Source organism: Monodelphis domestica, chromosome 3 (genome assembly GCF_027887165.1).
Source record: "Monodelphis domestica isolate mMonDom1 chromosome 3, mMonDom1.pri, whole genome shotgun sequence".
Classification (NCBI taxonomy): domain Eukaryota; kingdom Metazoa; phylum Chordata; class Mammalia; order Didelphimorphia; family Didelphidae; genus Monodelphis; species Monodelphis domestica.
This window is the reverse complement of record NC_077229.1, coordinates 70,272,528-70,293,717: the sequence shown is the minus strand read 5'-3', so window position 1 is coordinate 70,293,717 and position 21,190 is coordinate 70,272,528. Positions and strand designations below refer to the sequence as shown.

Genomic DNA, 21,190 nt, shown 5'->3' with positions numbered 1-21,190 from the left:
TATATCTAAAGGTCCCCAAAAAGAGGTTGAATGATCATGTCTTGGAGCTTATATAAAGGAAATTCTAATTCATGCTGAAGGTAGATTTGAGACTTTCCATGTTACTTCCATATCTGAGATTCTAGGAAGGGAATTCATGTAGGCTTCTGATGCCATCTTAGTTTTTGCTCTTGTTTTAGTTCCCCTCTGACTGATGAACTGTCATCAGGTGATCTCAATTCTCTTAGTGAAAGGAGCAGCTACATGGCTCAGTGGATAGAACTCCAGACTTGGAGTCAGGCAAACCTAGGTTCAAATCTGGCTTCATACACTTCTAGCTGTGTCACCTTGGGCAAGTCACTTAACCCCACTTTCCTAGCTTTCACTGCTCTTCTGTCTTAAAATGGATACTAAGACAGAAAATAAGAATTAAAAAAAAGACTGTATGGTACAATGGGAAATGTGCTTGTTGTGAGTCAGAGGATCTGGATTCAGAGCCTGTGTGACTAAAAGTTAGTTTTTCTTAATGGAAAAGGCCCTAGACTTGAACCCAAGAAGTCTAATTCAAATCCCATCTCAGACACTTATTAGCAGGGTAACTTCATCCAAGTCCTCATAATAATGATGATTTCCTAATGATAATAATAATAATATTTAAATAGCACTGAATACGTTATCTCAATTGATCCTTACAATAACCCTGGGAGGTAGATGCTATTAGGTTCCTAGTTTTTATATGAAGAAATAGACTGAGAGAAATTAAGTCCAGCTAGCAAGAACTTGAGGCAGAATTCAAACTTGGGTCTTCTCAGTTCCCAAGTCCAGCTCCTGGTTTACTCTGCTGCCCTTAGTGTTAAGCCATTTATCCTCTTCAAACCTCAGTTTCCTCATCTGGAGAAGGAAGGGATTGCATTAGATAGCCATTGAGGTCCTTTTCAGCTCTACATTTATGATTCTAAGCTTCCTATTAAGGTAGGAGGATATGGCGAGAGTCCAATTTGATCATCTCTATTTTCCTATACTACAGAGCAGAAAAAGAGTGGATTATTGCATGCACTTAGTGTCTCTGCCTCATTCTGATACCTCCCAAGCTGCAATCTTCCTATTCTCTCTATAGCATGTCAGAGAGGTTGGGGTCTCTTTCAAGGAACAGATGTCTTCCAAGTGATCAGATCTAACAAACAGGATCCTGTTTAATTGAATTATTTACTCTGAGCTCCTCCCCCCCTTTGAGTGTTAGGCTCACTCCTCCATATTGTCTACTTTTTGGATTCCAGGTTATAATGAACGTGGTCCAGTCCTACCTAGTGTTGGTAAGTATGTTGACACCCCAATCTCATATTCTTGAATCTTGGGCTATCTAGGAGCCCTGAATCCCATTCGCTCATTTGACACCTTGAATTAGTTCCCAATGTGACAGAATGAACCAGTCATGGCCCTTGTCCAAGCCCCTGAATATGATTACACCATTCATATGTTATGAAAAATGAATCCAAGAATTGCTTTAGTAGCTCTTGGGAAGTACCGAGGAAAGAAAATCTCTAGCACTGAAGGCCTTCAAATGGATGTTAAATGACCACTTGTCTGGGATATTGGGGTGGGGATATTCTACAACTACATGTGTTCTCAGCATTTTTCCAGCTTTGATATTATATAATTTGGTGATCCTGTGAAGAAAAGGCTCCAGTTAAGAGAAGGGGGGGGCTCTAAATCTTTCTAGACCCTCCTACCTCAGAGCCATGTCCTCATGTTCTAATATTTCTACTTCCTATGTTAGAATTTTGATGGATATATGACTAGTTAAACTGTCTCCACAGTCAGAAAATTACTCAACATTTGTTTACCTCCAACTATGTATCAGCCACTGTGCTAGGTTCGGGGGGTAGAGAGTAAAAAAAAATGAAGCAATCCTTTCTCTAAATGAGTTTTCGTTTTATTGGGAGGGATAATATCTATTTTGTGTGTGTGTGTGTGTGTGTGTGTATGTGTATGCACGTGATACACACACATATGTAGACCGAATTAAAAAATTAATTCAAGTTCTTTTGAAGAATGTTAGCAGTTGGCAGCAATCAGTAAGGGCTTCCTGTACAAGATGGTCCTTGAGCTGTGTCTTTAAGGAAGAGAGAGATTCTAAGGATGTGGCCAGAAGGGCATTCTAGGTTTGAGATAGGGCCAATAAAAAAGAGGAAGATGAGAAATTTAATACCCTGTGTGAGAAACAGAGAGAAAGTAGTTTGACTAGAACATAGACATTGGAAAGGAGAGTAGGCCATCATAAAGGAAGAAAAAAAGTAGATGAGGATCAGGTTTCTAAGGGTATAAAAATGGTTCTGGAGTCAGCAAATCTGTGATCAAATGCTGCCAATGATATCTACTTCCTTTGAAGCCTTAGGCATGTCATGATAACTTTGTAGGTCTCAGTTTCCTCTTCTATAAAATGAAGGGGATAGAGATCAAGAATATATTGACAGGTCACAAGTGAACCTCAGCTCTATGGGGCAAAGTAGAAGGAAGAGGATTCACAGAGTAGAACTGTATTTTTGACAGTTATATGTCAGGTATCTCGGTTGATGTCCTCATTATAGGCATCCTCAACAGGAATCTGGGCATCCAACAAAGACATTGGACCCCGACCTTGTACATTGTTAGGGGTAAATTTTAGGTTGTTGACTGAATATATTATATTAGTGGCCTCCAGAATTAAAATTCAATCCCAGTGAAATACTCAAGTCAGTATGGGATTATATGGTGGTTTATTTACACTAGAAGGAAGAAATTAAGAAGAAGGAGAAAGAGGGAAAGTGATAGGAATTAAAACTGCTCCAGCCTGGGCTGAGCCAAGCAGGAGTTCAGAGGCCAAGGGGCCTCTCCAGAAAGCCAAAGGAAAGGGGAGTCAGTCTTATCACTCACCATGTGACTGTCTAAAATGAGAGGAAGTACCAATGGTAGCTTAAGATTAGGGCAGCCCAGGGGGTCTGTCAGTTGTTTCTGATTTGTTGTCACTTGCTAGCACATGCCGGTCATAGGCCATCCTCCTCACAGTGAATCCTTAAGTAGGGGTGCATTCATTGCTGGTTGCTAGAATTCTAAAGACTAAGCAGGGTGGAGTAAATCTAAAATTCACAACATAGACACCCACAGCTGCCCTGACCTCTCTGCTTTTAGGCACTCAGAGTCTCTGTCCATCTCAAATAACTTTTCTTCATTCAGTTCCAGCTCCAGCCACAACAACTGCACCTGGCCCTCCCCTGTGGCCCAGTGGGCCTCAAGGCTCTACAGGTAAGGAAGAGGTTTATTCTGTGTCTTGGCAGTGGTGTTGCATGTTGATTAAAAAAACCCAGAGAATAACATTACCTCTGTTTTACTACTGTATTTTATGTATTTTGTTAGACATTTCCCAGTTACCTTTTATTCTTGTTCTGCCACATGCAGGAGTATAGGAACATCAATGTGGGCTATGAATGTGACAAGTCTGGGACCTAGTCTCACTGTTAAAGTAGGCAAAGAATATGCTGTGTGAAAGAGGAAGGAACCCCCCGGGCTTTTCAAAAGTTCCATCTTTCTAAGAAATAGGCATTTTCCAAACAAGAAAAGAGCAGAGTTGAAATATTATATCACCTAGAAGTCCTAGATCACAAAGACCAGAGATTTAAATTTTGAGAAATTAGTTTCTACAATTAAGCGATGTTCTCTGTGGGAACTTAGAATAAATCTCTGCATTCCTATTAAAGAATAAAGAAAGTACAGGTGGTCCAGGCAGGAAGCTGCTGGCCTAATGGGTTTTTGCCACAAGGATTCTTTACCAACATCCCTGTAACATCATGAGGGTGGAGGACTGACCCTTACCCCCCAGTGGCTTAGGATTTCCATTTAACTTTCACCATTACTATAGAGACTTTTGCTGTTATGACCCAGAGCTAGTCTGGTGAGGAACTCAAGGCCATATGACATGAAGGAGCTAGCTAGTGCTGACTAGTTTGAAGAAGGTACTTAAGGAAGACATGATAACTGTTTTCAAGTATTTGAAGGATCGACACAAGGAATAGATATTAAAATTGTTATGTTTGGTCCCAGAACAACAGATGTAAGTTGGAAAGATGTAAATTTAGACTCAAGATAAGAAAAAACTTCCTACCAGGAAGTGCTATCCCAAAGTGGAATGAGCTGCCTTAAGGAATAATGGTTGCTCATAAAGGCCATAAAGCATTGATTGAATAATCATTTGTTGAGGTGGTGGGAAAGGTTTTGACATTTCTTCCAATTCCAAGAATGGCCCAGCCAAGAGAGACCTTGCCTCCCTGTCTAATAATTTCCCATATTGTAACATTCATATGCATATGCTGTTAATGGTTCTTCTTTTCTTTGGTTTTCCAATAGCTGCTGTGCTAACCACATACCCTCCAGCCACCTCCCCTCCAGCTACATCTCCAGCTCTTTCACCTTTCTCAAGAACAACAGGTACAAAGACACTGAATCTCTGGTCCATATCCTGGAAATTGTGCCATGCTTTACTATGGGACTAGAGCTCAAGAGACACAGAGCAAGGGGGCCACTGGAAGCCTGGGCAAGGCTGCCTTATGGGATTCATCAGTGGGTCCAGGATGTTAAGTTTTCTTTCTGGGGTTGGAGGGGGGGGGGCGGGGAGAGGGAATGGAATGCTGAAAGAACAATCATATATAGGGTGTTAGTGGGTGTGCTGATTGTATATCCAAGATTCAGGTATGGATATTTCTTTCCCTTTATGGCCACAGCTGCCAGCTTAAGCTTACAGCCTTTCACACTAAACTTCACCATCACCAACCTGCTGTACACAGAAGATATGCTTCTTCCTGGATCTGGAAAATTCAAGTCCACTGAAAGAATTCTGAAGCACTTGGTGAGTTGACCCAATCCCTTCCTTTCTCATGCCTCCAAAATCTGATTGTCTTCTTTTAGCCCTTGCCTTAGCGCCTATCTGCCAGACACTCACACATCACCTCTTTCCTTTGCTAGTTGGACACTTTGTTCAGGAATAGCAGCATTGGTTCTTTCTACTCTGGATGCCATCTGATCTCCCTAAGGTGAGATTACAGACACTTAATATTGGGGCCTCAGAGGTACTTCCTAGGACTCTGGGTGACATATACTGGGCTCTAGGTGGCTTCACAACAAAGGGGGATGTTTCACACATTGTCCCTTAGCTCTATTCCCCACCCCCCCCATTTTCAAACTCCCAAGCAGCTTTTTCATGGCTCCTCTTATCCGTGGGTTCTTTGGAAAGTGGTCTCCCTTGTAAGTCATGCTTCAGAATGAATTTTTAGTAAAAAGAGAGCTTTTTTACAGACACTAAGAAACAGCTTGGCATAGTGAGCAAACAGCTATCAACCAGAGTACTGTGTGACTCTGGGCAAATTGCAGGGCAGGTGTAGAGAATTTTACTCACCAAATTTACTTATACAAATTACACGAGAGAAAGGATAAATGAGAAGGAAAGGGAGGGGGTGCAGAGAGAGACAGAGACACAGAGACAGACAAGGTGTGTGTGTGTGTGTGTGTGTGTGTGTGTGTGTGTGTGTGTGAGAGAGAGAGAGAGAGAGAGAGAGAGAGAGAGAGAGAGAGAGAGAGAATGAATAAACATTTTCTTCCTCAGATCTATGAAGAATGGCTCAGCTACTGGAGTGGATGTACTGTGCGCCTATCGGAGAGATCCCACCAGACCTGTCCTGGACAGAGAGAGAGTTTATCAGGAGCTGATCAGTCAGACTTTTGGCATTAGCAAGCTTGGACCCTACTTACTAGATAAGGACAGTCTCTACCTTGATGGTGAGCTGTCTCACTGAGACTCTGCCCTGCTTCCTCTCATTCTCTTTCTGTGCCTCCCCTCACTCCCTAGTCCCTTTCTTCTCATAAACCCCTTCTTGAGCTACCTGCCAGCATGGAGTATAGCAGCTTTAGTTGTGGAAGCATTCCTTTGCTGTTTTCACTCCATAAGTAACTAAAGAGCTCTGCCTTTGATCTAGTCTTTTCAGCATTTTTAACAGACTTTTCTTCCTCTGATGGGCTGATGAGCCTATGGGAATGGATAGCCAACCAGATGGTTTGCCCCTCTTTTTTCCATAGTCCAAAGCATAGAGTGTCCTGGTGGAATCATTTGGTTGCTTTATCTGGTTTTTCCTGCCTTACCAGGAATCCCTCCAAAGTGCAAGCTTCTTTTTTCTCTTTTCCTTCAGGGGAATGGAAATGAGAATTTTCTCCTCTCCTTTCTCAAAGATCAAATCCTTCAGGTGCCCATGTTGAGCAAACTGAATCCTTGGTTCCATTCCACCCCTCACTGGAGCTACTTGTGTTTCCTTCCTTTTCTTATTGGATCATGAAGAACTCCTTCCCTTCACTGTCCATTTTGTTTTCCAGGTTATAATGAACACAGTGCAGTCCAGAATACTACTAGTAAGTATGTTGACATCCAAATACTCTTGGGTTCTTAACCATCTATGTATTCTGAATTTTGTCTACCTTTTGATGCCTGGAGTTGGCTTCTAGTGTGATAGCGTTAACCAGTCATAGCCTTGGCTTCTTCACTTCATCCCACTCAGGTTTCATAGGCCCAAATTAAAGTCCTTCCTTAAGAACTTACTCCTGAGACAGCTAGGTAGCATAGTGGCCAGTATGCCATATATGAAGTTGGAAGTTTCTGGTTTGAAATCTGGTCTTAGGCATACCTAATTGTGTCTCTGGGCAAGTAGCTTAACCCCAATTGACTAGCCTTGTTGCCCTTCTATCTTAGAATTAATACTAAGACAAAAAGGAAGGGTTTTTATAAAACCTTGCTAGCTATGTGGGCAAATCATTTAACAACTATTTACCTCTGTTTCCCCATCTGTAAAGAAGACAATTGGATTCGGTCTTTCCTTTCCCTGTGGCACCTTGGGAGAGAATATGCTGTCTGAATGGAGGGAACCACACTAATTGTTTCTGAGTCACCATAATTCTAAGAAACTGTTACCTATCAAGTAGAGAATGGGGAACTGGGGACAAGAGGAAGGTTATGGCCCAAGGCATCCCAGGCAGGAAGCCCCTGACTTAACAAGTTTAGATAGTAGCAGGTTCTTCACACTAGTTGATGCCTGTTCCTGTCATGAATGAACATCATCCTAAGAGTCATGACTATGATTCCCCTCTAGTGACTCAGTGGCCAAGCTAACCAGAGCCCAATTGCCCCATATTTTGTAGTTCTTGCTTGCAACATTGGCTTGGTAATTCCATCAAAGTGTTCTTCCCTAGTTCCTGTGAGAACCACATTTATTCCAGCAACATCTCTGGTTCCATCCAGACCTCAGGTTCACACTTCCTATATCTGTTTTTCATTCTCTAAGAAAGGCTTATTGGGGCATGAGGTTAGGAGATGGGAGAAAAAGAGCAAGTGGGAGGAAGAAGAGTTGGAATGTGGGTGAAATTCCCTTATTGGGATCATTAGTGGGACCATGATACTGAGATTTCCTTTTCAGAAATAATTATACAAGACCTTCTAGGTATCTCTTTGCATTCTGACTGACATGCCCCAGGCTCAGATATAGGTGGGGGTGGGGCTTCTCTCTTTCTTCTCCTGCAGCCAGCAATCTTAGCCTAGAGACTTTCACTCTGAACTTTACAATCACAAACCTGCCCTACACAACAGACATGGGAAATCCAGGCTCCAGCAAATTCACCACCACAGAGAAGATCCTGCAGGCCTTGGTGAGATTCCTCAATTCCTGCTATATTTTCCATCTCAATTCCTTGACACAATTCCCTTTTCCTTTAGTTCCAGTCCCTGAATTTATTCTCTTTCTCTTTCCTTTTACAGCTTGGCCGCTTATTCCAGAAAAGTAGCATTGGTTTCTCCTACTCTGGATGCAAAGTTGTCTGCTTAAGGTGAGACTACAGAACCTTCAAGTTAGAGTTTCTGAGTATCTCCCTCCTCCCAGGGATACACTCTGGGACTGTTTGGACTCTAACCAAAGGTGATTTGTCTATGTTTTGTCCTTTTACTCTATCTGCTCTATTCTTAAATTCCTAATCTCCTTTATTGAGGTCTCTCCCTATTCTTGGGTTCTTAGGAAGTTCATTCTTTTTTTTAAGTATAGATTAGGATAAATTCTTTAAGATAAATATACAGTCCAGTGGGGATTTTTCCTTAACCTAAGCTCTCACAGAGATAATGGAAGCAATGCAATAATCCTTCAAGCAACCTAATTGCCTTTCTCAGTCTTAACAGGCTACTCAGTTTCTCTTTGTACACCCTTCTCAGTATGAGTTTCTATGTCACCATCAACATGTTCTTTTCTAGATCTATGAAAAATGGCTCAGCAACTGGAGTGGATGCTCTGTGCGCACATAGGAGAGACCCCACAAGCTCCTTCCTAGACCAAGAGAAGGTTTACTGGGAGCTGAGCAACCAGACAAAGCACATCACTAAACTGGGGCCCTACTCCCTTGAAAGGGACAGTCTCTACCTCAATGGTGAGGAACACAACAGAATCCCAGCCTTTTCCCTCTAACCCTATCCTAGTCTTATCTCGTCCTGTTAAGCTCCCACTTTGATTCTGACTTTAACCTCTCAAAGAATCATTATTTCTCAATAATCGTTTATTACACCAACTATAGAAGGCAAACCCTGCCTATATCCACTTTCCAGGGATTTGTTTCATTGGCACTTTCTGGGTTATTGTATCTTGGAAAGAGAGACATCTTTGTTCCCTGTTCTATTCAATGTTTTTGTTTATATTTTTAAAAATCCCTTTCTTTCTGACTTAAAATTGAAATTAAGTATCAATTCCAAAGCAGAAGAGCATAAGGGCTAGTCAGTTGGGGTTTTATGATTTGCCAAGAATCACACAGCTAGGAAGTGTCTGAGATCATACGTGAGCCCAAGATCTTCCATCTCCAGATCTAGCTCTCTATCCACTGAGTCACTTAGCTATTCATTTTCAATGTTTTAAAAATAATTTGCATGGAGACATAAATGGCTGCAAATATGTAGCCAAAAAAACTTCGAGAGATACATAATGTGTCAGACAAAATTAGGATCCAATAAGAAATTAACACATGAAAATAAAAGCTAAATGTAACAGGATGCTATTTAAGAAGGATAAATTGAAGTTCCCTTAGGTTAAAATGTAAACTTAATTATCAGAGAATAAACACTTGTTAAACATTTATGTGCCTGGCACTAGGCTAGTAGGAATGCAAACACAACACTGAGGCCTTGCCCTCATGGAATGTTACAATATGTTCACAGATAAGGATAGATACAAAGTAATGGCAGTGGGGCGATATTACCATTAGTAAAATCAGGAAAGGCCTTTTGGAGAAGGTAACATGAGTTTCTCCTTAAAGAGAACTAGGCATTCTTAGAAATGAAGGTGAACAGATCACAGCCCAGGAACTTAGGAATGTGATGTACAGGCAACAGGAATTTGGCCAGTTTTACTGGACTGTACAGAGCAAACTGAGAAGCTTTGATAGCTAGCGGGCAGGCAATTTGTATAGAAAAGACTTGGTTAGGCAGTAGTTCATGTATAAGACATTGAGTTTTTTAGTGGAGTGAAAGCTCCTTGAATCAATAGCGTGACTGGTACCCCAGAAAACTGATGGGATCATAGGCTGCATTGAGAGATCTAGGAGAGCACGGATAAGCTAGAGAGCATCCAAAGGACAGTCAGGTAGTCAATCAATAAACATATTTAACACTTACTATGTGTTAGACACTGTGGCAAGTGCTCGAGCCATAAAGAAAGGCAAAAACAAAATAGTACCTGCCCTCAAGGAACTCATGATCTAATGAGGAAGACAAGCCAACAAATATGTACAAACAAATCATATATGTAGGAAGCATAGGAAATCATTAGCAGAGGAGATGTTCTAGAATTAATAGAAGTTGGGAAAGGCTTCCTGCAGAAGTTGGGACTTCAAGGAAGCCAGGGAAATCAGAAGGTGGAAATGAGGAGGGAGAGCATTCCAAGTATGGGGGATAGCCTGCTTCAGAGGCAGGAAATGGAGTTTTTTGTTTGTAGAACAGACAAGCCAGTGTCACTGGATGAAAGAGAATATTCGGGGGCCAAGGAGTAAGATGTAAGGAAAGTGGAAGGATGGTGGAAGATTCTGAGTTCATGACATAGACAGATCAGTTGAGGGAAATGGGGATGTCTCACCTGGAGAAGGGAGGACTTAAGGGTGACACAATAGGCATCTTCAAGTATTTGAAGGGCTGTGATGTGAAGCCTTGCTCTCCTCTATATTTATACAGGCCAAGGCACAGTGAGAACCTTCTCTCTATTTGCCCCCACCCTGGATCCCACACCTCCAGCTTATAAGCTTCTTTGTTATTTGTCCTACTAGTACTGGGCTTCATATCAGAGACTCCTGGGGAAGTGTACAGGAGAATCCTGTTATCTTCTTTCTCAAGGAGCCAGGATCTCCAAAAGTCAGGAGACAGTGAAAGGAGTCACCAGATCCATTGTTTTTACCCTGATAATCTTGAATATTGCCTTCTCTCTCCAGGTCATGTACTCCATTGTCTGTCTTTGTTTTTCTAGGTTATAATGGACACAGATTAACCCAACATTCTACTAGTAAGTATTATGCCATTCAATTCCTTTTTGCATCCTTGGTCATATGTAAATCCTCCTGTAGTTGTCAACAAGCATTTATTACTCACTTAATATGTACCAGGTACCTCAGAATCAAACATAGTCTTCTCACAAAAAGATTTTGCATTAACACCTAGCATTGGGAACCAGTGTGAGAGCATGAACTGGCCATGGGCCATTGCCTAGCATCCCATTCAGGTGACATTAGAAAGAAATTCCAATAATGAAATTGACTACCCCGTGAGGTAGCAAGTTCCCCAAGCTGGGATAGAGAAAAAAGATGTCAAACGATCACTGGTCATGGATAATGTAGAAAGGATAAAGTAGAAAGGACCTTGCATCTCTGAGATCTTGTAGGAGGAGACCCTTGATAGGGAAAAGGGACCTTTAGGTCCTCCTGGTTTTTTATGTACAAGAGCCATTTCTTCAAAGTCTGGAATTCCCATGTTCTCTTTGCAAGGTTGCATGAGAATGATTACTTACCAAGCTTGTCTCCATGAGGCATTCAGAGAAATGAGCAAGTCACAGTGCAGCTCAACTCATTAAGAGAGGGGTGTTGGAGAGGGATTCACACCACCAGTCTCTTGTAGTTCTGAATGCTACTTCTGCTCATGTTGTCACTGGAAATGTATACTGGCAACTGCCAGGGATGTTTGACCACGGTCACTCAATCATGAAACATTTATGAAGCATTATTTCCACATAGAGCTCTTACCATAGTTTCACTAGACCCTTCTATGGGAAACCATGGTCTTTGCCATTCTCTGATAATACGCCTTTCTGCAGCTTCTCAGGCAGCAAGTGTATCAGCCTCTACAACTACCCTGTGGCCCTCAGTGCCTGGAACCTTACCAGGTGAGAATGTGGAAGCTTCAGGACTCTGGAGAGTACTCCTTTCTCCCTTACCTCCATCTCCCTCCATCTCTCTACTTACAGAGAATCTGTGTAACTGAGAGAAAATGTTATCTCTAAAAAAAGTGTGTGTTCAGTCACGTTTCCTCTGTGTCCTCATTTGGGGTCTTCTTGACAAAGATACTGGAGTGGTTTGCCATCTATGTCTCCAACTTATTTTATAGATGAGGAAACTGAGGTAAACAAAAATAAATGACTTGCTCAGGGTCATTTATCCAGTAAAGTATCTGAAACTGGATCTGAACTCAGGTCTTTTTGACTCTAGTCTGGTACTTTTTCCTTTTCACCATTTAGTTTCCCTCTAAAAGAAAGAACATACCTAAATGTTCTAAAGCCTCTTTAGTCTGAAACTTAGTTACCTGCTATTCAGGGGAAAACCAGGAAATATGACTTTAGTGTATTACCTTGGTAGCATCATATCCCAAAGGCCCAAAGATATTTAAGTTCTGGACAGCAAATTTAAAAATTAACAGAGAAATCCCTGTAGGAACCATGAATGAGTCTATCTGATCCCAGCAATAAATTCAAGAAAGTGAAGACCCAAGACGCTCTAGACAGTAATCTCTTGACCTGGCAAGGTGTGCCAATGGGACCTATAACCCAAATATACCTACTTACTCCTCATTTGGGGTGGGTTGTGGGTCTTCATACCAGGGATTCTGTGATTAAACCACGCTAAACTCCACCCCCCCCATAATTTGACTTGAGATTTTTCACATTGTGCCTTTATGTGTTTTTCATTCTTTATGACCTACCACCAGCTTCTGTGATAACCACTTTCCCTCCAGACACCTCTCTGGCTTCATCACCATTTTCCAGCACCACAGGTACAAAGGATATGTCTTTGTTTCATTCCCCAAAGTGTCTTATTATGCTTGTGAAGCTTCCCGATCCAGCGAGAAGCCTCAAGATAGGAAGATAGAGGAAGGATAGAAGTTCTGGATGCCGCAAGGGGGGTGGCGGAGTCAAGTTAGAGATTTGAGGTGGCAGGAATGAGTCAGAAATCCAGGCCTTATTGGTTACAAAGGAGCCACAGCAGAAACTTTGATCAGTGGACTACTCAGAAGGCTTATACCTGTCCAGTGATCCAAATTTAATACCACACAGGTCGGAGACATGATAGAGAAAAGAAAGTGTCTGGCCGAAGGCCAGGTCCCAGGTGGGAGAGGTAGATCAGGAAAGGAATCAAAGATGGAGCTTGTCCAGAGGCCAAGCTCCAGCAAGGACAGGCATCAGTGAGAGCTGAGATCCAAGTGAGAGAGAGGCGGAGCTTGCTGTGGCCCGTATTTAATCTCTTTGATATGCAAATATGCACAATACATAGGGATGATTATCATTGGTCAATGCCAAGGTATAGGTGTGGTTTCTCTTAGCCAGGTGAACACAAAGAAACCTGTTTTCCCACCTAACCTGGGGGAAGATGGGGTCAAGGGTCAGAGGCTTTCCTACCCATGCGCAAGACTGAGCATGCTCAAGACTGAGCATGCTCTCTTCTAAGCCACTCTGTACATACTAACTGTTTCCCTTGCCCATAGCTAAGGGTGGACTGCTACAGCTTGAGTAAGCTATAAGAAGATGGGAATGAAATGAAAAACCAGAGAGGCTCCCTAATGTGGGTGTCAGTAGGGTGATGGTGGTGAGTTTTCCTTCCAGGAAGAAATAGGTCAAAAGGGGTAAATTTGGATGAATATTTTTTTAACTGATGTGCTTAAGGTGCAGACATGAGTTTTTTGTTCTCTTCTGCCTTAGCTGGTGGCCACAGCCTGGAACTTTTCACCCTAAACTTCATAATTACTAACCTTTTCTACAAGGAAGACATGAGTCACCCTGGCTCTGGCATTTTCAGTTCCACAGAGAAAGTGCTACAACGCCTGGTAAGATACTATAGGCATTGCCACATCTCACTCCTGTATAGTAAACTTCTCTATTTTGGGGACTGAAAGGATGATTTCTCATTCTCCTCATTTCCTTGACAGCTGAGGTCCTTGTTCAAGCAAAGCAGCATTGGCTCCTCCTATGCTGGATGCAAGGTGATTGCCCTGAGGTGAGATCTGAGGATAAATCAGGAGCTCTGAGATAATCTTCCTTGATCCCCTAGGTTCATGACTAATGCTCAGGGTGGGCAAACATCAAAGACAGAGCCTCTATCTAGTGTCCATTTCTTCCATTTTCAAATTTTGAAAACTCTTTCATTCCCATATACCTCATTCATGGGTCCTTAGGAAAGTGATTCCCATTGAGTATCATGGTTTGGAGCAAATGATCTGTGGCTATTCATCTCTCCTACCCATATATATAATGGTAGTTTTTCAGTCATCATGGGGTCATTATCACTCTTTTGGATGCTATTTTATTTCAATTTAACTGTCCCCAAGCTCTCCCTTAAGTAAATCCCAATCCCTTCCTCCCACAGATCTGTGAAGGATGGCTCAGCAACTGGAGTGGATGCTATGTGCACTCATCGGCGGGGTCCAACCAATCCCAGTCTAGACCGAGAGAGAGTTTATTGGGAGCTGAGCAATCAAACTCATGACTTCACCAGACTGGGCCCCTATACTCTGGATAAGGACACTTTCTATCTTAATGGTGAGATTTGTCACTGGGGCAATAATTAACCTCTTTACTTAAGCTCTGTTATGTGACCATAGTCCCAATATGAGTCAATTTCCTTTCATTTCCACTCTGATTCAGGCCCTAATACACCCAGAAACTCTATATTTGCAATCTTGTCTTGTTGAGCTAACTGTACAAGATGGACCCTACCCAGGTCTACTTCCCTGGTTAGCCCATTCCTTTTCATTTTCTGAGTTGTTCTCTACTAGTTGCAGTAAGTTGGATAGAGATACAGATGGAAGAAAATGTACAAAGAACAGAAAACTAGGAGGGTTACATGACTAAAATAAAAATCCAAAACATAGAAAGTTACATTATGTAACACCATGATACTTAAAATGTATAGTAAAAGTGTAGATTCAGATTTAAAAAAGAAAATGCCTGATTACAGGATGATGGAGACATGACAAGGGAAAATTCATGTTTTCTATGAGGTTTTAGCAACCTGAAATCTCAATATGAAATAATAGTATGATGGAGAAGTCCAATTAGTCTCTATGGAGGCAAATGTAGTTCTAGTCCCTATTAGGAGGAAGATGGTAGTTCTTGTCCAATCAGGCCCTATTTGCAGTATTGTGTTCTGTTTTGAGTACACGAGCTTTAGGAAAAACACATACAGAGAGTGGCCATCATGGAAACTTGAAACTATGCCGTAAGAGGATAGTTTGAAGGAACTAGTAATGTTTAGTATGAATAAAAGAGGCTTCAAATGATTGACTTCAAATATTTGAAAGCTTCTCCTGTAGCAAAGCATCCTAAATCATTGTACTTGGTCTCTAAGAGCAGAATTATAAGTAATAGGTGAAAGTTATTTGGAAATGAATTTGGATTTAAATTAAGGGAAAATTGTCCATTAATTATAGTTATCCAAAAGTAGAATGTACTATCTCAGGAAGCAGTGGAGTTCCTTTCACTTACAGTACTCATGCAAAGTCTGAATGACATTTTGTTGAAAATGGTATAGTAAGCTTAGACTAAAATAAATAAAAATGCATTAAGTCATTATTATGTATAAGCTATTAGAGATTACCTGAGAGAGTCAGTAGATGGCTTTGCCTTTTGTTAAGTGTTTGACACAGCAAAAGTTTATTGAATTGGGGTAGCTAGGTGGCTCTGTGGGTAGAGAATCAGGCCTGGAGATGGGAGGTCTTGGGTTCAAATCTGTACTCATATATTTCTTAGTTGTGTGGCCTTGGGCAAGTTACTTAACCCAACTGCCAAGTCTTTACTAACTACTCTTCTGCCTTGGAATCAAAACATAGTACTGATTCCAAGACAGAAGATAAAAGTTTTAAAAATATATTGAATTAGAGCTCTCTTTGCTCTATTTAATCCTCAAAACTAAACATTCCCTTATTCTACCTTCATGGCAGAACTATATGTCAGAGAGTTAGAGAGTATCTAGAAGAATGCTACTTTACTCCCTCAAGGATGATGATGGAATTGAAACTGAGGCATCAGTTTAACTTGTTCACATCCCAGTATCTCTCAAATTTCTCTTCTTTACTTTCTAATCTCCCTCTCTTTATTGTATGTTATTTGATTTATAGGTTATAATGAACACCATCCCATTGAATCTGCAACTAGTAAGTGTTTTGATATTCAAAGCAACTTTAAGTTCCAGGTTATCAATGAGCCCTAAGCCCTTTTCTCCGTTAACTCCTAGGTATAAGCCCTATAATACCAATGTTCCTAACCCTTTAGTCTTCTCAGGAGTCTTTAGAAAGGAATTCCCTCCTTCCCAAAAGGTTCACTTTTGTTAATAGTGGTACTATTCTGGCACTTTAGCTAGTGTCCTTATGAAAAGCTGCTTCTGTGAGAACCCAGGCAGCTGCATCAACCAGAGGTTAAGTTTAGTCATATTCATCTCAGTCATTTGTCAAAAATTTATTAAGAATTCCCTACAGAGGGAACCCTGAATTAATGACTGCATAAATATTATGATGACCACAATTTCCCTGCACATGTGGGCAACTATGATCTATTTCAATCTTCAGTGTCACTTTTTTTTACAGCTTATGGACCACCCACTAAATCATCATTTACAACTCCCTTGGTGTCCTCAGGACCTGGAACCTCTTCAGGTAGAAATTTGGCCATTTAAGGACCCTGAAGAGTGCTTGAAGCTGGGGAAAGAATATGTTTTATTAAAAGGAAATTGTCTTAATCCTTCAAAAATAGCATCTTTCTGGGAAATAATCACCTTTCACACAAGGACAGATCATATGAGGACAGTATTTGGGATTTGGTGTGTCACTGTGGGTGGAGGAGAGGGTGACCTTGGTGTGTTTCATATCTCAGAGTCCTTCCCTTTACCATATACACACTAATAAAAAAGATGCTAATTCTGGCAATTGATTTATCTAACCAAAAATTATTCTGATCATTATTTAGAATGAGCCCATGTGTCCCATGCAAAACTCAAAGAACATGACAGTCTGGGATATTCTAGACAGGAAACACAGAGCCAGACAAGTTTTGTCAACAACAGCCTATTACACAAATGTCTGTTTCCTCCTGTGGTGGATGAGCATCATCCTACATTGCTCTCAGGGCTTTGAGTCCTCCCCCAGGGATTCTAAACTGACTAAATCAAGCTGACTAAATCACTTTTCTTTCCCCTCAAGTTCAATAGCTCTCTCCAATGTCAGTTTTTTTCACGCTATGGCTTTGTCAATGGTTTCCATTTTTCATGATTTATCCTCAGCTCCAGTGAGAACTTCTTTCCCTCCAGATACCTCTTCAGTTCCATCACAGTTCTCCAGCTCCCCAGGTACAAAGAATGCACCTCTTATACTTTTGCTTAACTAGGTGATGAGAAGAAGAAAAATGGGAGAGGAATAGGTGAGAAAGGTTTGGGAAATGAGAGTTTAGGAACACAGGGCATGGAAGTTATGGGGCCATGTAATATGAGTTTTCCTTCCAGAAAGGAATAGGACAATCTCAGATAGGTTTGAAGGGTGTATTTGTTTGTAGGGCCCAGGTTCAGGCATGTGTATTTTTCCCTTCTCATCCATAGCTGGTGGCCACACCCTGGAACCTTTCACACTAAACTTCACCATCATCAACTTAATCTACACAAAAGACATGGGGCGCCCTGGCTCTGTCATTTTTGATTCCACAGAAAGAGTCTTGCAGCAGCTGGTGAGATTTCCTAGTCCTTGCCTTGAACTTGGTATGTAGCATTCATTCTGGAGTGAGAGGATCTGGGTTCAAATCCTAAGTCTGATGCTTTTTGCCTGTGTGACCTTGGGCAAATGGTTGAACCTCCTTAGGCCTATTTTCCTCATTTATAAAGATAGGAAACTGGACTAGAAAGGAAGAAGGAATGAACATTCCCAACTTAAATGTTTACTATGGCTAGTCACTGTTGTAGGCACTGGGAATAAAAATAAAAATAAGCAAGATAATTCCTGTCCTCAAGGAGTTTACATTCCAGGAAGAGGAGGGATATCCAAGTCAGTACATAAAGAGGATTTGGAAAAGCAGTGCTCAAGGTGGGATGGTGCCATACTATTTGGGAACTATCATGGACCCATGGTTCTGGGCAAGATAAGGTGAAAGGTCACCTTTCAGAGTCTAGCATTCCTGGGCTGATGCATGGGTGTGGGTAGAGTCAAAATTCCTATTGGGGAGAGGTGGGAAGATGAAGATAATGACCAGAATGCCAGCAGCAAAATATTAATTGACTAATAATATGGCTGCTAAGGTCTTTTCCATCTCTGGATTTATGATCCAATTTACTCCCCTTCCAAACAGTCTTCTCCATTCCGTGGGCTCCATTCCTACAAGAACTGTGGGCTCCTACACCTTTTCTTTTCTTTTCTAGCTCAATACCTTATTCAGGAAAAGCAGCATTAGTTCCTTCTACTCTGGATGCAGGCTAACTTCACTAAGGTGAGACCTGGGAAGCTAAGACATGGGATTTTGAGGTTCTCTTCCTTGGGACCACAAGATCAAAAATAGGGTTTCTCCACAAAATGACTTTACCCCTATTTTTGAATTCCCTATACTCGGGTGCTTCATACTCATCTCTCTTGTCCATTGGCTATTCCATACTACTCTCTACATGAGTGGAATGGGTTTGTCAGTCTTCTTGAGATCACTCTCAATCTTTATCGTATCATCTCAGGCATCTCAATTTCACTGCCTTAATACCCAAGTCCTAGTCAGTTCAGTCAGCACCAATCTTGAGGACTGTATCAATGTTTCCTTTCCTAGACCAATGAAGGATGGCTTGGCAACCAGAGTGGATGCTGTATGTACTCATTGGCAAGATCCTGACATGCCTGCCCTGAACAGAGAGAAGGTTTACTGGGAGCTGAGCAAACAGACTTATGGCATCACCAGACTGGGCCCCTATATCTTGGACAAGGATAGCCTCTACCTTAATGGTGAGCTACCTCAGTGAAATAAGGTTCAGTATCTGTGCCTCTGCCGTATTCTCTTCTAACCTCAGCATTGTATCTTCTCCTTCTTATGATTTGGTTCCCCCAAACCTCAAATCTTCTTCTCATTTATTCCTTGTCCAGCCAGTTATCCAAAGGGATCTTATTTATATCTATTTCCCCAGAGAACCTATTCTTGGTTTTCTTAATTCTTTTCAATCAGTGGCAGTCAGCAAGTGTTATCCTTGATTTTTTCAGTTCAGCATATTTAACAATGACTTGGATTAAGGTATAGATAAGAGGAGGCAAATATACAGATATCATGCACCCCAAAAAGAAAAAAATACAAACTTTATTCACAGTAAAACAAAATCACTTCATCGAGAGATCATTAATAGCTTTGGGGGCAGGGGGCAGCTGCATATCCAGAAAGAACTTGTATGAGAGACAATATTTGAGCACACCATCGAGAGGATGAGAGGTCCTAAGCAGTGGAAATGAGAATGGAGAAGATTATAGTTATGGGTGGAGCCTTATGTTAGTCCAGGAGTTAGAGTATCATGTATGGGTAAAACATTACAACCAGAATACAAAGGTGTGAGAGGGAATTATGTGAAATCAGTCTATAAAGACCTTTTGGAGGGTTTTAAATGTCAAACAAGGGCATTTATATTTTATTCTCAAAGCAATCTTAAAGAAGGGAACATGCAAGTTATAGGCCAGCAAAATTTCTTGAGGAAGTGAGTGACATGACCAAACTTGTGCTTCAGGAACATTCATTTGAAGATGGGTTGGAGCATGGAGAGATTAGTCAGGAAGACCAGTTAGGAGATTGTCATGATAGCCAATGTTAGCTAATGGTAAGGAAAGCTTGAATTAAGGTAGACACCATGTGAACCAATAGGAATGTAGATGTAGAAATAGAATTGATGACACTTAGCTGCTTTTGCAAATTAGGGACAAGGGACAAGAAGAGCTAAGGATAAGTTCAAGGTTGAAGGTTAGGTAACAGTGAGTATGATAGTGCCATCAACAAAAATAGGTGAATAATGATGAGAAGTGGGTTTAAGAGGACACTGAGTCCCATTCTGGACATACTGAGTTTGAGACATTCATATGGAAATGTCTAGAGGTGATGTGAGACTGATGAGTCTAACTATGTAGACCCAGAATTCATTTGCTTAGAGTTGATAATTCAGCCAGTGGGAGCTGCTGAGGAGAGAACATCCAGGAGAAAAGGCTTAATCATTAATATATGCATGTTAGAAAGATCAAAGAGGATGAATCCTGAGAAAAAGCCATTGGATTTAGCAATGATGAAGATCCCTAGTAAACCCAGTTTAATTCAAATGTGTGGTCAGAAACTGGATTGCAAGATGATGAGGTTTTTTTCTGCATTGTCTATGAAACGGAGAATAAATATATAATAATAGCTTGAGGTAATGACAGGATCAAGTGAAAGTTTTTGGTGTTTTTGCTTTTTTAAGGTTGGAGTATATTTATAGTAGGAAAAGAACTAGTGCATTTGATAGATGTTCCCATATTAATCTCACAGATAAGATAGATAAATATTAGTTAGATGGTAGCAGAGTTAAGTAGTTTAAAATTGGCAGAATGGCTGGACTAAAAGAATAGTCATTAATAATTCAGTGCCTACTTGGAAGGAGGCAGTAAGTGGATCATCTTCTTTAGCTCGGTGCTATTTTTCAAATAAATAATTGGGAATATGGTGTAAATTGCATGCTTATGGACTGTTTAGCTAACCCAAAGCTTTAAGATGGAATTAATATATTCAATGACTGACAGACTCAGGATCTCAAAACATCTTAAATAGGCTAGAATGTTGGAATCAAATCTAATAAGATGAAATCTAATGGGAATAATAAAGTCTTATATCTGGACTCCCAAAACCAACTTTGTAAGTGCAAGATGGAGGAGTTTTGGCTAGATTTGTCTGAAAAAAATTGGGAAGTTTAATGGATTCAAGCTCACCATGATTCAACAATAGTACATAAAAAATGAAAAGTTAAGAAAAATCTTGGGCTACATTGAAGAAAGTATTCAACTGTCTTCAGGTAGTTAAGGGGCTGCTTGTTCTGCTTGGCTCCTAAAGGTCAGAAATGTCTGTAGTAATGTAGTAATGAATAAAGCTAGAAAGAGGCAATCTAGGTTTGGTATCAACAAAAATTCCCCATCAAGTGGTAATTTGCAAAACTAAATGGTCTACTTCAGAAATAGGTTTCCCTTCCCTGAAGAACTTCAAATGAAAACTATATCAATACTCGTTGGGGATGTTGTACAGGGGGTTGCTGCAGGTTCAGTTATGGGCTGGACTAGGTGGTCCCTGAGGTGTGTTGTATTTCTATTATTTTTATTCTTTGTGTTGTATTTCTTGGTCACAATCCAGGGCAACCATTCTCGGAGTTTGCTCTCATGTTTAGATAGGTCAGGGTAGATCACGGTTAGGTCTTTTGTTGTGTTTGTTATACCAGAGAGCTGGCAGGGACCCAGGAGAAATCTCTTCTGCTCTCTTTCAAAGAGCAGATCCTCTAGATACTAAGACATAGCAAGCTGAGTCACCAGACCTCCTATTATCAATCTGAGTTCTCTTGTACTCTTTCAAATGTTCTCTCTGCTCTCTTTTTATCTCCTTAGATATTTTTTCATTATCTGCCTTTTGTTTTTCAG

General features: G+C 40.9%; 1 protein-coding gene across 1 annotated transcript in view; it reads left to right on the top strand.

The window, feature by feature from the left end:
- The window catches only part of LOC103092531 (mucin-16-like), a 178,052-nt gene that overhangs the window by 111,241 nt on the left and 45,621 nt on the right, over positions 1-21,190 (top strand). The window contains exons 50-71 of the mRNA XM_056820976.1: positions 1,257-1,292; positions 3,193-3,261; positions 4,360-4,440; positions 4,734-4,858; positions 4,975-5,042; positions 5,612-5,784; positions 6,373-6,408; positions 7,571-7,695; positions 7,805-7,872; positions 8,288-8,460; positions 10,536-10,571; positions 11,376-11,444; positions 12,263-12,328; positions 13,251-13,375; positions 13,478-13,545; positions 13,915-14,087; positions 15,665-15,700; positions 16,130-16,198; positions 16,822-16,887; positions 17,134-17,258; positions 17,944-18,011; positions 18,336-18,508. Of these exons, the coding sequence (XP_056676954.1) occupies positions 1,257-1,292; positions 3,193-3,261; positions 4,360-4,440; positions 4,734-4,858; positions 4,975-5,042; positions 5,612-5,784; positions 6,373-6,408; positions 7,571-7,695; positions 7,805-7,872; positions 8,288-8,460; positions 10,536-10,571; positions 11,376-11,444; positions 12,263-12,328; positions 13,251-13,375; positions 13,478-13,545; positions 13,915-14,087; positions 15,665-15,700; positions 16,130-16,198; positions 16,822-16,887; positions 17,134-17,258; positions 17,944-18,011; positions 18,336-18,508 (2,028 nt within the window). The remainder of the gene's footprint in view (positions 1-1,256; positions 1,293-3,192; positions 3,262-4,359; positions 4,441-4,733; positions 4,859-4,974; positions 5,043-5,611; positions 5,785-6,372; positions 6,409-7,570; positions 7,696-7,804; positions 7,873-8,287; positions 8,461-10,535; positions 10,572-11,375; positions 11,445-12,262; positions 12,329-13,250; positions 13,376-13,477; positions 13,546-13,914; positions 14,088-15,664; positions 15,701-16,129; positions 16,199-16,821; positions 16,888-17,133; positions 17,259-17,943; positions 18,012-18,335; positions 18,509-21,190) is intronic.